The 16,233-nt window shown below is 38.9% G+C and overlaps 1 protein-coding gene and 1 pseudogene across 1 annotated transcript; both read left to right on the top strand.

The window, feature by feature from the left end:
• Window positions 1–48: 48 nt before the first annotated feature.
• Window positions 49–9,924, top strand: LOC113044947 (solute carrier organic anion transporter family member 5A1-like). Its single transcript, XM_026204997.1, has 10 exons — window positions 49–1,093; window positions 2,183–2,626; window positions 3,490–3,622; window positions 3,724–3,929; window positions 4,359–4,523; window positions 4,612–4,810; window positions 4,900–5,059; window positions 5,632–5,867; window positions 5,948–6,012; window positions 7,089–9,924. The coding sequence occupies exons 1-10, from the start codon at window positions 712–714 to the stop codon at window positions 7,544–7,546; spliced, it is 2,448 nt and encodes an 815-aa protein (XP_026060782.1). The 5' UTR covers window positions 49–711; the 3' UTR covers window positions 7,547–9,924.
• A 550-nt stretch (window positions 9,925–10,474) lies between these two features.
• Window positions 10,475–16,228, top strand: LOC113044946 (nucleolar GTP-binding protein 1-like; annotated as a pseudogene).
• The last annotated feature ends 5 nt before the right edge of the window (window positions 16,229–16,233 follow it).

Raw genomic sequence — 16,233 nt, 5'->3', positions numbered from 1 at the left:
AGTTTGTTATGATTGTGCATTATTATAAGATTTAAAAAAAAAAAAATAGTATTTGCGTTTACTGCTTGAAGGAGTTAAAATACAGACTGGGGTGGTGCAGCCCCATTTTTCAGACAGTAATCGTGAACCGGAAGTTTACGTCTGTTTACTTGCACCCGCTACGGTACAGACCGAATGCGCTCGGAGGCGACACAGCTGACAGCCCGAGCTACCGCTACGTCCAAGGACAAGGATTACACGGCGAAGATCTGATGGTGTGTCGGAGCCGCGTGCAGAAAGACGCGACAGAATACCGTTTAACGACGCCGATGGAATTAATCGTGGTTATTAATCTAGCGCAGATAACGGGGCAGAATGCGCGTGTGTGACGCGGCCGAGCGCGCGCGCTGCAGTATCCGCGCAGAGGCGCGTGAGCCCCCGGCTGCAGGTCGACCGTCGATCCAGTGTGTTGTTTTGGTGAATATGTGTCGAAATGAAAAGAAAATGGTGCTGTAAAGAAACAATTAGGGTGTTTATATATAGTTATAATAAGGCATATCTGTTTAGGTGTTTTGTTTTGTTGAAATGAGCCAGCGCAGTATGTCTGCGTCTCCACAACGCTTATAAACGTCTCGGATAGCCTCTGTGCTGAATGATAAGCCGCTGCCGGTTTATCTGAGAGTCTGTTATGCTGTTGATTCCGTGTGCGTCTGTTTGCGTGACGCGCTGAGGATGGCATCCGGTGCCGGTGGGGAGGCGGGCGATGGGGGCCCCGCACCTGTGAAACCGTTTCCGTACTTGTGTGAGGAGCCTACACAGGGTTTGAAATCTAAGAGCCTCCCAGCACTCAGCGGCAGTCATGCTCCGGAGCAGGAGGCAGACAAGACTCTACTCTCTTCCCCGCACTGCTCCCCCGTCAGGACCGAGCGTCGTGAGCCGGAGAGACGCGCCGCTGCTGCGCTCCTGACGCTCCGCATGCCGCGGCTGCCCGTGAGGCGATATGTGGACAGGATCCTGTCGGACTCGCGCTGCTTTCTGTTCTGCATGTGTTACCTCACCTTCATCCAGTCTCTGATGGTGTCCGGCTATCTCAGCAGTGTCATTACCACCATAGGTAATATACCTGACCACTAGCAGATCTCCTATCCTCTCCTCTCCTCTCAACTTTTCACCTAAAGCCTCATCTTGTTTTATCTCATCCCAGTCTACATCCATCTATCCAACTGAATGTCAAATTTTTCCAATTTCTCAGTCTCTTAACTAAATATCATCAAGCTCGGGAAAGTTCAAATTAATTTCACTACACATTACAAAATGCATGATTTAAAAAGTAATTTGTGACATATTTCCTTAGATTACACAAATTTTGTAATTTAATCTAAATACTCTAGAATACTTTGGAATCCTAATAAGGTAATGCAAAAGAAAAAAAACGCCCACCAAACATAGGACTTAGTTTTCCTCTTCCTCATCAGCTTTCCTTCATTTCTTGATTGAAACACAATTCCGACAATCTTTAAAATAAATAAATACATAAGAATTTATATATAAAAAATAATTTCTTGCTGTTCAAGAAGCACAATGCCAGGGCATGTAAACTTTTTGAATCAAGCGAACAGATTATTTTGTCCTTTAGTTTAGGAAACATTGAAGTATTAATTTCTGAAGACTAGCACTAAATGGGAAAAAAAGATCTTTAAACAAAAGAAGAAAAATTTACATCAAATTCTGCAAGGAGTATAAAATTCATGATCAGAACTGTAGTTTAGGATGTGTCATAAAATCAATTGCTGTTGATACTTAAATGCCTGTTTTCACCAGGATGTAACTGTAATTTCATTACCACCCATTTACAATGTAACTAATGAAATACAGTTATTTATATTTTGTATTTTAAATAATATTTTAAACTTCCCGACCCTGGATATCATCTTTTTTTTATCTCATCTCAGTCTCGTCTCCTCTTAATAACATTTCGGTCTCACCTCTTTGTTTCTCATGTTGTTTCATCTGATCTCATCCTAATCTCAGTCTCTTCCTCTTAATAGCATTTCAATCTTGTCTCATTTAGTCTTCTTTCATCTCACCCCAATCTCAACTTTCTAGTTTACATCTGCTTTCCTCTCAGCATCTCAACCATGTTCTGTTTCAACATTGGAGTATATTTATGAATTTTCTACTAATCTAATCCTGTGTTTTCCAGAAAAGCGGTACAGTCTGCGGAGCTCAGAGTCGGGTCTTCTGGTCAGCTGTTTTGACATCGGTAGTCTCCTCGTTGTGGTGTTCATTAGCTACTTTGGTGGGCGGAGCCAGAGGCCTCGGTGGTTGGCTGTAGGGGGCGTGCTCATTGCTGTGGGTGCCGCCCTCTTCTCCCTACCTCACTTCATCTCTCCACCGTATCAGCTGGAGGAGCTGAACAGCACAGTAGGGGGAGAGGGGCTCTGTGCCGGTGGTAATGGCAGCGTTCAGGAGAGGTCAGCACTGTCCAGGTGCCAGCGGGACCGGGAGGAGCGTGAGCATGCCCTCTATGTGGTGCTGTTCATCTGCGCTCAGATCCTCGTGGGAATGGGTTCGACTCCCATATACACCCTTGGACCAACTTACCTGGATGACAATGTGAAGAAAGAGAACGCATCCCTGTACCTGGGTGAGTCGAAGTGAGGCTTTGTCTGTGTGTTGTTGAATAGCTGGGTCAGTCAATCAGGTAAAGTGTGTGATTACGGGCCACGTTTTTTCTTACATGAGATCTATGCAACCATTACTTTGTCGCTTCATATCCATATGAATTTAGCAGGTCATTTTCTGAAGAGACTCTATCACTTATGAACAGATTTAATTTAGGCTTTGTATTATGAGCACTTGTGTTATTTGCCTCTTTATGATGAATCGTTAGATTTATTCCTTATTTGTCACTTTGGATAAAGCATCTGTAAACTGAATAAATTCCTACTTTTTCATCTAATATTTGTATTTTATTTTACATCAGCTTTATTCCAATTGACAAAAACTATTTTTTTGTTTTATGTTAACAATAACTAAACTAACACTGAGTCTGTGGAGTGACAGTCTTACATAATCTAATTTGATTTAATGCAGACTGATCGGTGTGTTAGTCTTACTAGTTCTGTACATGCATAGAACAATATTTTAGAAGATTTTCTTTAGGTTTCATATTTAACATCTTTAAACAGAAAATCAACATTTGGAACTGACATTTAATAATTAGCTAAGTGGCCATGGTACTAGTCCGTGCTAAAAGTCTAAAATTTGCAAATATAAGCTGTTTGTACCAGTAAATAATAAGAGTATATTTTTTATTGTCTAAGTATGATATGAATGTGTTTGACAGGAAGCAACAAGTGAGATTAGGTTTTGTCCACAACAGTGCCTTTTAGCCTGATGGTTAACACGTTTTTTTTTCTACTTTCTAAAAGAAACCTGTGACCTTAATTATGCCATTAGCATATGAAAGCTAAAGAAATGTAATTGTTCTCTCTTGTGCATGTTTAGCTATCATGTATGTGATGGGAGCTCTTGGCCCAGCCGCTGGGTATCTGCTGGGTGGGATTCTGATCGGATTCTACGTCGACCCTGGGACAATAGTCAGTATTGATCAGAGTGATCCACGGTTTGTGGGAAACTGGTGAGGAAAACCTTGTCCTCTCATTTGCTGTTTATTAATTAACTAACATTGCAGTAACCCTGACAGCACTGTGACCCTCTCTGTGTCTGTCTCTTTCTCAGGTGGAGTGGATTTCTTCTGTGTGCTGTGGCAATGTTGTTGGTAATCTTCCCCATGTTTTCCTTCCCTAAAAAACTTCCTCCACGGCACAAGAAAAGTAAAAGCAGTGTAAAAAAGGGTGCAGGGGATGTCTCCAGTGATGATGAAATGAAGAAGGAAAAGAGCAAGGCTGTCTCATCCTCCATGGGTTTTGGCAAAAATATCAAAGGTGCAACCTAATGTCAAATCTAAAATCTGATTCTGATCAGATCATCTTTGAAGAATTATGTCACACTAGATATTTGATACAGCGAGCTAAGATTTGCCTTTTAGTAATGGCTAGCAAGATACAAATGGCTTTTTATTTTATTTAATATTTATTTTTAAACAATATTCCTTAACTTGACTGTCTGGTGTTCTTTTTATCTTTATATATATATATATATATATAAAATAAATAAATGACATATTTCTCTTTTCTTTTTTTCAGTTTTATTAATTTCAGTACTCCAGATTACTGCAGTTTTTTACTAGTTTTAGTTAACAATAACAATGCAGATTTTTTTTTAGTATAAACACATTTTGGATGACACTATTTAAAACCAAATAATAAATCTGTCTTGTTTCTCTCTCTGTCTGTTTCTGTCTCTCTCTCCAGATTTGCCAAAAGCAGCTGTGCGTATATTGAGTAACGTGACGTTTTTATTTGTGAGTTTGTCGTATACGGCGGAATGTGCCATCGTCACAGCCTTCATCACTTTCATTCCTAAATTCATTGAATCTCAATTTGGTGTTCCAGCATCTAATGCCAGTATATACACAGGTACAACACACACACTGACACAAACATGTGTCGATCTGATCACAGTACTCACTGTGGGTGTTTATTAATTGTGAGTTTGTGTGTGCAGGTCTGATCATTGTACCCAGTGCAGGTGTCGGTATAGTTTTAGGTGGGTACATCATTAAGAAACTGAAACTTGGTGCAAGAGAAGCAGCAAAGCTGGCCATGATCTGCAGTGGCGTGTCTTTGCTCTGCTTTTCCACTCTCTTCATTGTCGGCTGCGAGAGCATCAACCTCGGTGGAATCAATATCCCTTACACCGCCGGGTAATGGAGTAAAACCCTGTAGACCCCTACATAAATATCACCTGGGAAACATGAACTGCACTGAATGATGTTCTATTTGTTTTTTGCAGGCCGACGCTGACTCTGTCTCACCGAAACCTGACGGCAAGCTGTAATGTCAACTGTGGCTGCAGGATTCACGAGTATGCGCCTGTCTGTGGCTCTGATGGCATCACCTACTTTAACCCATGTCTGGCTGGCTGCAGCAACTTTGCCAACCAAACCTCAGGAGTAAGTCATTTTTAATCAAGTTTAAATGTTAGATCAACAGCGAATCCAGGGTTTGTCCAAACCATGTTGGGGTTTATTTTGCTGTAATGCCCAACTAATTGCATGCTTACTTTAAAATAAAAGCTGTTTACAGTGATGCTTGCTACAATTTATACTTTTAGATTTTTTTTTTTTTTTTTGTGTGTGTCCATTTTAATTTTTCTGGACCTTGTTTTAATGGTTAAAATAAACATGAAATCAAAAGGCATGTCTTATTGAAATCTTACAACTTAAAAAAAAAAGTCTAATGCAATGTCTAATCAGTTGAATTCATACAACTATTACGTTTTTATGACTGAATTTTGTATTTCAGTCACACATTTTCCACATTTGCGATAATCATAGGGTCCTAAAATAATTTCTGGACCCCTGGCTATGAGTCGTGGACCCCACACCCCACTTTGAGAGTCACTGGCTTAAGATATCAACATTTTTCATGGTAGCCTAAAAATTTAACCACCCAAAAAAATGGTCTCTGTCAGTATTGTTGACATTATTCATGTGTATCGTAACATGCGTTTTCTCCCTCTCAGATCAGAAACTATTCGGACTGCGCATGTATTCAGAGCAGACAGGTGATCACGCCGTCGGGAGGAAAACATGATCTGCAGGTGGTGATCGTGAAGACATACCTAAACGAGAATGGTTATGCCCTGGCAGGAAAGTGTGAGCGCACATGTGGAACGCTCATCACCTTCCTCATCTTTCTCTTCATCGTGACTCTCATAACTGCCTGCGCTCAGCCGTCCGTCATCATCGTTACGCTCAGGTCTGCCTCTCTCCATGTACTTAGCTATCTTCTCTCTTTATCTCTTTGTTTTATTCATTCCTCTTTTAATTCCTGAGCAGGTCAGTGGAGGAAGAGGACAGGCCGTTTGCTCTGGGAATGCAGTTTGTTCTTCTCAGGACTCTTGGTAGGATTGGACTGGGTTTTATTTAATTAATCATTTTTTGACTGTCCAGTAAAGCTGAGCAAATATTGAATATTCATCATATGTTCAGGACTGATTTGCTTGCCATATAGGGTTAAGCTTGATTTTAATGCTTTTTCTATTTGGCCATTACATTTCCTGAAGACCATCTCAGAAGAGCATTTATATCATTTCTTGGCTCATGACTTGGAAGAGTATTTAAACCAAGATGTCATAATAGCATCATAAAATATAAGCTGCTTTATTAAAGCTGCAGTAGGGAATTTTTGATGCTTTAGCGGTTAATAAACAGAACTGTTTGCGTCTTGCGGAAGAACATCGTAGCCGGAACTACTTCTCTCTGTTTATGTCTATGAAGAATCACAAAGGTACCCTAGTGATTCAGGACAAGCCAAAAACACGGTTTGGAAAATGGATTCATGGTGTACTCGCTTATTATGTTCATTTTTCTACATTTTGAACACAAACAAAGGTACTGACCGCAGCTCTAAATGGTTGTTTTTTACTGGGACAGATGGAGTTTCTGCAAATGGCAATAGGACCACTGGGAGGAGCCAGAGAAGCTTGATTTTTTTCACAGATTATCTGTCTCATATTCTACTGTCAGGACATAATGACAGGTTCAACAAATATGTAAAAAAATATATTTTTACAAAAGTTCCCTACTGCAGCTTTAAGTGATTCAAAAAGGATGATTTTTTCATATATTAAAAGGTTGATGATACCAAAATACAGAAAAACTGTAATATTTAGATTTTTTTTTTTGGATGTATGGAAAGTTAAAAAGAACATTATCCCTTTGAAATGGAAACCTTTTGTAACATTATAAATATCCTTACTAACACTTGATCAATTTAACTTAAAAAAAAAAAATCTTTAAAAACAAAACTTATTGAACCCAAACGTTTGAATGGTAGTATAGATGAAAATTAAATCTAAAAATAATCTAATAATCTAATATTTTTTCTCACAGCCCTACTGTTGATTACCACAATGTATCAATTAGTTGCTGATATTATGAATATTTAAACAAATTTTCTCTCTTTCGGTCTCCCCAGCCTACATCCCCACTCCTATCTATTTTGGGGCTGTGATTGACACCACCTGTATGCTGTGGCAGCACGATTGTGGTTTCCATGGGTCCTGCTGGGAGTACGATGTCACTTCCCTCCGCTTTGTTTACTTTGGGCTGGCTGCGAGCTTGAAGTTCCTTGGCTTCCTGTTCATCTTTCTCACCTGGTATTCGCTGAAGCAGCGCGAGGAGCAGGCGCACACACATACGCACACACACACGCTTTACCCATTGGACACGGTGAGCCACTTAATCTGTCACGCAGGAGGTCACAAAGGCCACGCCCGCACACGCTCCTGTCCTGTCTTCCTGCCACGCCCACCAGAACACTCCCACGCTGCAATGCCAACTGGACACGCCCTTAGCCGTGGTAACAGCTGCCCTGGCAATGGCCTGAAAGCAATAACTCCGCCCATACGGTCACTTGAAAAAGTGGCGGTCTGAGGACTGGAGCCTTGCGCGCGCACACGTACTCGCTCATACACATGCATGAAACTTCATACAATTATGACGGCCGATTATGTAAATGGAAACATACCACAACATTTAAGGCCATTGCTGGTGCCTTTTCTTTAAACACACACACATACACACTTCAAAGACATATTATCACAGATTTTTGTGAAGCACTGATTAGTAATAAAACTTTTTTGACAATACCTCAGATTGATGAATACCGCTGTTCATCATGACATACCAACACAAACATACTCAAACACATATGGTCATCTCATCTAGTTACCTATAGTGTTAGTTGTGCACATATTCTTTTGCTTCTCCTGTACAGCAGACAAAATACATGTATTTGTTTAACTCATTTATTCATCCATTTTTCAACAGTGAAGGGAAAGAGACTGCAAACTTTACTATGCAAACTCCTCCCATCGCACTGGCTCCTCCTAATTCACACTAGCCCTTCCCCTAAAAAAACCCTCCATACCCACCATTTTTTTCTTCACCCAAACTGTAAACTCCTCCCACAGTACTGACTTCAGATGTGTTTGACAGATAGATCGGTGTACAACATCAAAGTACCACGAAAGCAATAGAGTGCAGAGTGCTACATGTGCTTTCAACTCACTCTCGTGGAGCTTTGATGTCATTCACCAATCGGTCTGCACAGCGGCACTTCACATCGAACATGCCTTCTTCTCATTGGCTCCTCACAAACTTTAAATCCCTCCCTTAAACAACCTCCCTTTCAACTATTTTGGCCACACCCAGATTGTAAACTCCTCCCCCAGTACAGACTCCTCCTAAATCTAAATAGCCCCTCCCATACTTTAAAATCCCTCCTCTAAAACAACAGGCTTGTTTGAGATGAACTACACTAGCCTGTCACCGGCTGGCAAGATCTGCCACTTGCAGTCGGGGACGGAATTGAAATCAGAGACATCAAGTCAGACAATTTCTGCTACTGGTGACGATCGTGCAGTGTTTGCATGCCATCACAGATAAAGTTAAATAAATGCAATATTTGTCAAATACAGAGATGTTTTAGAAATGTTTTCAGAAACACTTTTTATATACTGTTTAATACAGCGCCATCTGTTTATGAATAAAGTTCAACCTTAACATATTCTATTTAAATACCAATAGAGGTAAATATGATTTTATCAGTGTTTTTTGATACGTGACCCAATATAAGTGCGACTAAACTAAAAAAGCTTTTACTGTTAAAACAACAGCAGTGCCAAAGTCAGACAAATATTCTAACCAGAATGCATTGCTTTTGATTTTGAGGCACTGCATGAAGAAGAACAAGCCTAACATATCTGCCAACTATATTGACCACTCCTATAGTGTAGACTCCTCACACAATATTGACTCATACAAGTTGTGGCTCCTCCCAAACTTCAAACTCCTCCCTTAAACCAACCTCCCTATCAACAATTTAATTTCCTCCCCCAATGTAAGCTCCTCCTTCCACTCCGACTCCTCCTGAATAACAGTAGCTCCTCCCAAACTCCAAACCACTCCCTTAATACCTCTCTACTAACTATATTTATGTACCAAGTCCAGAGTGTAAACTCCTCCCACATTACTGACTCCACACAATCAGTGGTCCTCCCAGACTTTAAACCCCACCCACTGTTTTGACTCCAGCTTGTTCCATTTATTTTATCAACTGTTATCTTGTGTGCTGTATTAAATATTTAGCTTGTTAGTCCTTTAATGACAGTGTTTTTGCAACAGTTGGTGCAGTGCACGCATCTTTTTGGTTTTCTGTGTCTTTTTCCATAACTTCTGACTTTTGTGCATCATATCAGTATTCAAATTGTTCCTTTCAGTTTGTCTTGATCATAAGCAGACATCTTAGTAAGTAACACGCGCACAAATACAGCATATATATAGGAGACACATCATATCATCTCATGTTCACACAGATCATGTATACTCCTGAAAACATGCTCTCACATCTCTGTAGATGGTCATCTGTTTGTGCTGAAATTGAGCCAGTATTAGTGAGGTTGATGGTAATGCAACTGAAAACACCAGCTCTGAGCAGAAATCAGCTTCATTCCTGATCACTGCAGGACTTCAATAGAAACAGAGCAGAATACACACGAGTACTGAACTACTGCTGAGGAAACAGTGTTTCATTTGCCTCTCCCTCTTTAACCCGTCCCTTCCTATGTTACTGTGCTCCATTTGCAAACAGAAGACACGTTCGTACAATTATTTATTTGAAGTTACTTGAAGGTTTGGCTAATTAGAGGCAAACCTGGAGAAATTCTTTATTAACTGTTTTGGTTTACTTGTACGAATAAATGATTTGTGTCAATAAAATGTCTAAATAAAATGATTTTGATTGTGTGCTGTGATTTTGTGTTTTGGAATGTTGTTGTTTTAACAGGTTTATAGTGAATACAAAAATGCAGTGATTTGATCATGTTGTTTTATTTTAATATAACACATATATTAACATAAAGGAGACTTGAATGTTTGGCACTGAACCCACACTCATCCTGTTGAACTAAATGTGCAGTAAATGTAGTTGAACCTAGTATTTGTTTAGTGTCATCTGTCATGTCCAGATTCTGGGGCAATGTTTCTGGATTCATATGAAACATTAATTCCATGTTTATCAGTTTATCTTTTTTAATTATTCTGAAAAATAAATATAATTATAATTTAATTCATTACAAACCTTGTGTGTGTGTGTGTGAAATGTTCTGCTTAAAAACTGCGTTTGTATTAATATTTTTACAGCTCGGTTCTGCAGTTCCAGTTTCAGAGTGGCTCCTCCCACCGGTAGGTGACGCTGTGAACTCGTGATTGCTGTACCACGTGTGTCGCTCTTCGTGACGTGCGTCCGCTACGTGTTCGACCCTTCCGCGTGCTCTGTAGAGTGTCGCGTGTGCCGCTAACATGGCTCTGTACAACTTTAAAAAGATTATGGTGGTTCCCACCGCTAAGGTAAGAAAATAACGGCGTGTTTTCACTCACATATGCATGGTTAAATGTTATAAAGAGTATTGTTGGTGTTGTCGTTAATAACGGACATTGACAGTATGTTGCACGTATTGTACACGTGCGCGCGGTGTTGAGCCATTTAACTTTTTATATATTGTCATTTTATTTGCTGTCAACATTCAACATGGTTTTACAGGCGTCATATGTTAAAATGAAACGAGTGGTAGTTGTGGGGTTCATCTGTACAGGGATGAAGTATATTAATGTGGTTAAGGGCTTTGGTTAAATAAATTTTAAATAAATGTAACGTTACCTCGATTCCTATGAACATGGAAAACCTTACAACTTAATAGTATTTCCCTTCCATTAGGCTACAGGTAAAATTCAGATATAAGGGAAATTCCGAAAAACATATTTATTTCTAGTTGTTTTTCACTGTCTAAGATTGATAAGTGCAGCCTTTGTAAAATAATATAATAATATTGTTGTGTTCGTTATGTAATTGTTATATAAAATCCTTAAGTAGCCATTAATGCAGGAAAAATCGGAGAAAAGTCACGGGATGTCATTTGTCAATATTTGTGGGAACCCTTGTGTGTATCAGTATGGGAACTTGAAACTTTTTATTATATATAAAAAAGTAATAATAATTAAGCAAGAGTAAACTAGCATTACAGTTTCTTTTTGATTTTCTCCCTGTAGGATTTCATCGATTTGACTTTATCCAAAACCCAGCGAAAAACTCCCACTGTAATACACAAACACTATCAGATCCACCGAATTAGACATTTCTATATGCGTAAAGTCAAATTCACCCAGCAGAACTACCATGATCGACTGTCACAGATCCTCACCGACTTTCCCAACTGGACGTAAGTCTCACACAAAACTATATGCATTGGATAAAGCTCATATTTGTTGATTCTTCCTAGTCATCACTTGTTTAGTAGATAAATGACTAACTGTGTGTTTTAGGATATTCACCCCTTCTATGCTGATCTGATGAATGTGCTGTATGATAAAGATCATTATAAACTGGCTTTGGGTCAGATCAACATCGCCAAGAACCTTATTGACAAGTGAGTCTTTTGAATTTAACAACGTCATGCACATTACTTATTAGAATTAATTTGTGGTTGATTTTATTTAATATGTTGGCTGATTATTATTATTTTTTTTCTCATCTGTGTATGAGTAAACTGTGTGTCTGTGTATTCGTAGTGTTGCTAAAGATTATGTGCGGCTAATGAAATATGGAGACTCACTGTATCGCTGCAAGCAGCTGAAACGGGCCGCACTGGGGCGCATGTGCACCATCTTAAAGCGACAGAAACAGAGTCTGGAGTATTTAGAACAAGGTGCAAACACTTAAACACATATACAGATACTTTAAAAAAAAAAAACAGACGGTTCTTTGAGTTCTTTAATGTTGATACTTTTGGAGGATTATTTGGCTTCACTGATCAAGGCATAAATGTGAAACAAAAATAAGCACTAATTCTTTTACTTCCGATGCACATTTGTGCATACTAAATGCATATTTATTTTACCGCAGTGCGGCAGCATCTGTCCCGTTTACCCACTATTGACCCAAATACCAGAACCCTCCTGCTGTGTGGTTACCCCAACGTTGGCAAGTCCAGCTTTATCAACAAGGTTGGTTTGTAAAATTTGTGCATGTGAAGGTAAATTAAATGTCAAGTTTTAATATTAGGTTTTAATGGAGTATGTGTGTACAGGTGACCCGTGCTGATGTTGAGGTCCAGCCGTACGCCTTCACTACCAAATCTTTGTTTGTGGGTCATATGGATTACAGATACCTGCGCTGGCAGGTGAGTGTTAGAAAAATGCATGGTTTCCAGACAGTGATTAATGGCACTGATTTTATATTATATGAATTTATACCAAATGTTCTTGATAATTATGGCTGTGTGTTTGTAGGTGGTTGATACCCCTGGTATTTTGGATCATCCTCTTGAAGAAAGGAATACCATAGAAATGCAGGCCATCACGGCTCTGGCTCACCTGCGTGCTGCTGTGCTCTATGTCATGGATGTGTCAGAGCAGTGCGGACACAATCTCTCACAACAACTAGAGCTCTTCAACAATATACGGCCACTGTTTGCCAATAAGGTACACACACATATGAAGAATTAACTTAAATGCTGTAAACATTTTTTTTTTTTTTTGTGCTGAATGATGGCAGTGATGATTATTTGTGTATTCTGCAGCCGTTGATCGTGTTGGCCAATAAGTGTGACGTGAAGAAGATCAGTGAACTCTCAGAGGAGAACCAGGTAAACTGAGATTCTAAATCTTTCAAAAATGTTGAAAAAAGCATCTTTTAAAAAGTAGGTCCATATAGTTTATGCATTATATTCAGAGGCATCTAAAGCCTTATTATATCTTTATGAATGCTGACAGATGAATTCAAGCACTTCAGACCAGTATGTGAATGTTCCAAAGAACTGGGGAACTTTTAAGTATTTAGAATGAATACTTTTATTCATAGGGATATGTTAAATGGATCAAAAGGGACAGTAAAGAAGACATTAATATTGTCATAAGATCTTTAAGATTTTTTTAATAATCCTGGAAAACGTGTATTATGGTTTCCACAAAAATATTAAGCTGCACAACTTTTGATGATGAGAAGAAATGCTTCTTAAAGCTGCAGTCTGTAAGTTTTGCCTCTTTGTCTCCATCTCTGTTTGAAAACCTGCAACTGCAGCTGTTTCTGGAATTATCTTCCTAGCATGGGTTGTGCTCCGGCACGGCTCCTGCACAGATTAATCAAACTTTTTGAGGAGTATGTTACATGTGGCAGTCATTCACCGCACCGGTGTGGATATTTACTTTACTTCACAATCACAGATTAGAGCCTACTTTCTTAAAATATATGACCCAAATAATAATTTTCAACCGTATATTGATATTAATTTCATTCACATGTTTCATAAACACACAATCCTTTCTGGACAACAGTCTGCCATCAAAATGATTAATTTAATTTTTCCAGCTGCTGTGGGAATAGGCTATAATCAAATGATCCATCACCTGCAGGATCCTCACATGTAGCCGGGACAACAACTTCATGTTTACAGATGTGACATAATGACGCAGCAGTCCATGTTGCATTTTCCCGTGACAACCTACCAGTTCCACTCAAATTAAAAAAACATTTATTATAAGCTAACCGTTGTGAAAAAGGTTAAAGGCAAAAGTTTTGAACACTCACTGGTTATGTACTTGCTCAAATATTGATTTCGGATAATTTTTAACCAAAAAAAGTTACAGACTGCAGCTTTAAGCTGCAAATCAGCAGCAAATCAACATATTAGAATGATTTTTGAAGCATCATGAGACACTGAAGACTGGGGTAATTGCCTGCAAAAAAAATCTGTAATTTTTTGTATATTTTTTAAAATATAAAGTATGTGTGTGTGTGTGTGTGTGTGTGTGTGTGTGTGTGTGTGTGTGTGTGTGTGTGTGTGTGTGTGTGTGTGTATATATATATATTATATATATATATATATATATATATATATATATATAAAAATTGTAATATATATTAAAACTGTTTTTTCTATACTGTTTTTGCTCCAATAATGCAGCCTTGGTCAGCATAATATACTTCTTTCAAAAAACATTTTATTTTAAAGTGCTTTTTAAGTTTCCATTTAACAGAAGTTTTCTGATCGCCAGTTTTGTTTCAAAGATCTTCTTAGCTTCATAATGTTATTTTTTTCAGCAATTGACTTATATGCATGTTAGATTTAGTCTCAAAGAGTTTTAGAGAAAAAAAGAAACGTGATAAAGACGTAGCTGCAACTAGTTGAGACTTTCTGCAGTAACACTGACACTTTGTTCTGTGTGTCTAGAAAATCTTTTCGGATCTCATTGCTGAAGGGGATCACAGTGATTGAGACCAGCACTCTGACCAGAAGAGGGAGTGATGCAGGTGAAGGCTGAGGTGAGATCACTTCTACTCACTCAACACATGCTCTTCATTTTGTGTACCAATTTTAAGAGGAAGAGAGCATTGTAGATTGGTGGTATAAACAATTTATGATCATATGTTTATAGGCATGTGATCGGCTGTTGGCTCACCGTGTGGACACGAAGATGAAAACCAAGAAGGTCCATGATGTTTTGAACAGACTTCATCTGGCGGTGCCTACCAAGAGAGATCAAAAGGTACATGCTCTTTGCACTTCTTAGACCAGTGTCATCTTGATCATAAGCATATTTCTTTGGTAATGGTTCCTGTGAATATAGTGCGTTTGTAAACCATTTTGATTTGGTTTGTTCAGGAAAGGCCTCCGTTTATTCCTGAAGGGGCTCTGCTTCGTAGAAAGGCGATGGAGACGAATGCTCCCAAACGCAAACTGGAGAGAGACCTTGAGGTCGAGCTGGGAGATGATTACACACTGGATCTACAGAGTAAGATATAAACATACACGCGTGTACACACATATACACTCCAGACATGTTTAAAATGTTGTCTTGTGTATTCAGAATACTGGGACTTGATGAATCCAGAAGAAAAGCAGGATAAGGTTCCTGAGATTTGGGAGGGGCACAATATTGCTGACTACATTGACCCGGAGATCATGAAGGTATGAAACAAATGCTTTGATTTCAAACTTTTTAAGGACTGTAACCACTGATATCAAGTGCCTCCTGAAATTCAGATTAGAGGTAACTTATAAGGATTTCTGATGACAATTGGCCTCCGTAGTGAATATTTGGTTACATCCTTGTTTCAGATGACATGTTTTGAATTTCTGTCCTTTCTCTCATTCTCAGAGGCTGGAAGATTTGGAGCGGGAAGAGGAGCTACGTGAGAAGGCTGGAGAGTACGACTCTGAGGAGGAAAGTGAGGATGAAGAGATGCAGGAGATCCGGCAGCTTGCCAGTCAGATTCGTGAGAAACGGAAGTTGAAGATTCTCGCATCAAAAGAGAAAGACAAACAGGGACCCAGAATGCCCCGCACAGCCAAGAAGGTCAGTCTTTCTGTCCAGCAGTCTTATTTTTGTATGTGTTTAAATGATAGGAAGTGTTTTTTTATATATCAGACATTACTTGCATATTTTAGGTAGAGTTTGCAGTTATCGAAGGGATAGTTCAACCAAAAATGAAAATTCTGTTATTAATCACTCACACTCATGTCGTTCATTTATCTTTTGTTACACATTACATGTATTTAAAATAGCAAGTACAGTAAAGTATGAATAATTATACATAACTAACCTCAAGACGAACCCTATTCCTAACCCTTAAAAGAAGTATATTTTTAATTAATGTTATTCAGTACCTAAATGTATACGGTAATTACTCTGTAACAAGGATACCTTAAGATAAGTGACTAAGTGTTTCTAATATGGAATATTTGTTGTTCAGCATCCTATTAAAACACGTTTTGTCAGCTTTTTAGTTCGCTGGTTAAAGATGGGTTGATTTGATTGGTATATGTGGTTGCAGGTGGAAAGAGCGACTCTGGAGAAGGAGATGGTTGATCTGGGTTTGGACATGACCGATAAAGATGATGTAAGAACCTGTATACTTAAAGCTTTTCCATTATTCATAACCCGATTGGTAACACACTTCATTGTGTGTGCCATATGGTCATATACATATCTGAGCATGCTTGTGTTCACCTTATGTCCCTCTAGAGCCACTATGCTCGGAGATCTCGCTCTCTGGTTCGAAA

This window comes from Carassius auratus, chromosome 27, assembly GCF_003368295.1.
Source record: "Carassius auratus strain Wakin chromosome 27, ASM336829v1, whole genome shotgun sequence".
Taxonomy (NCBI): Eukaryota; Metazoa; Chordata; class Actinopteri; order Cypriniformes; family Cyprinidae; genus Carassius; species Carassius auratus.
Note: the sequence above shows the minus strand (reverse complement) of the source record. Positions and strands in the feature narration are given on the sequence as shown.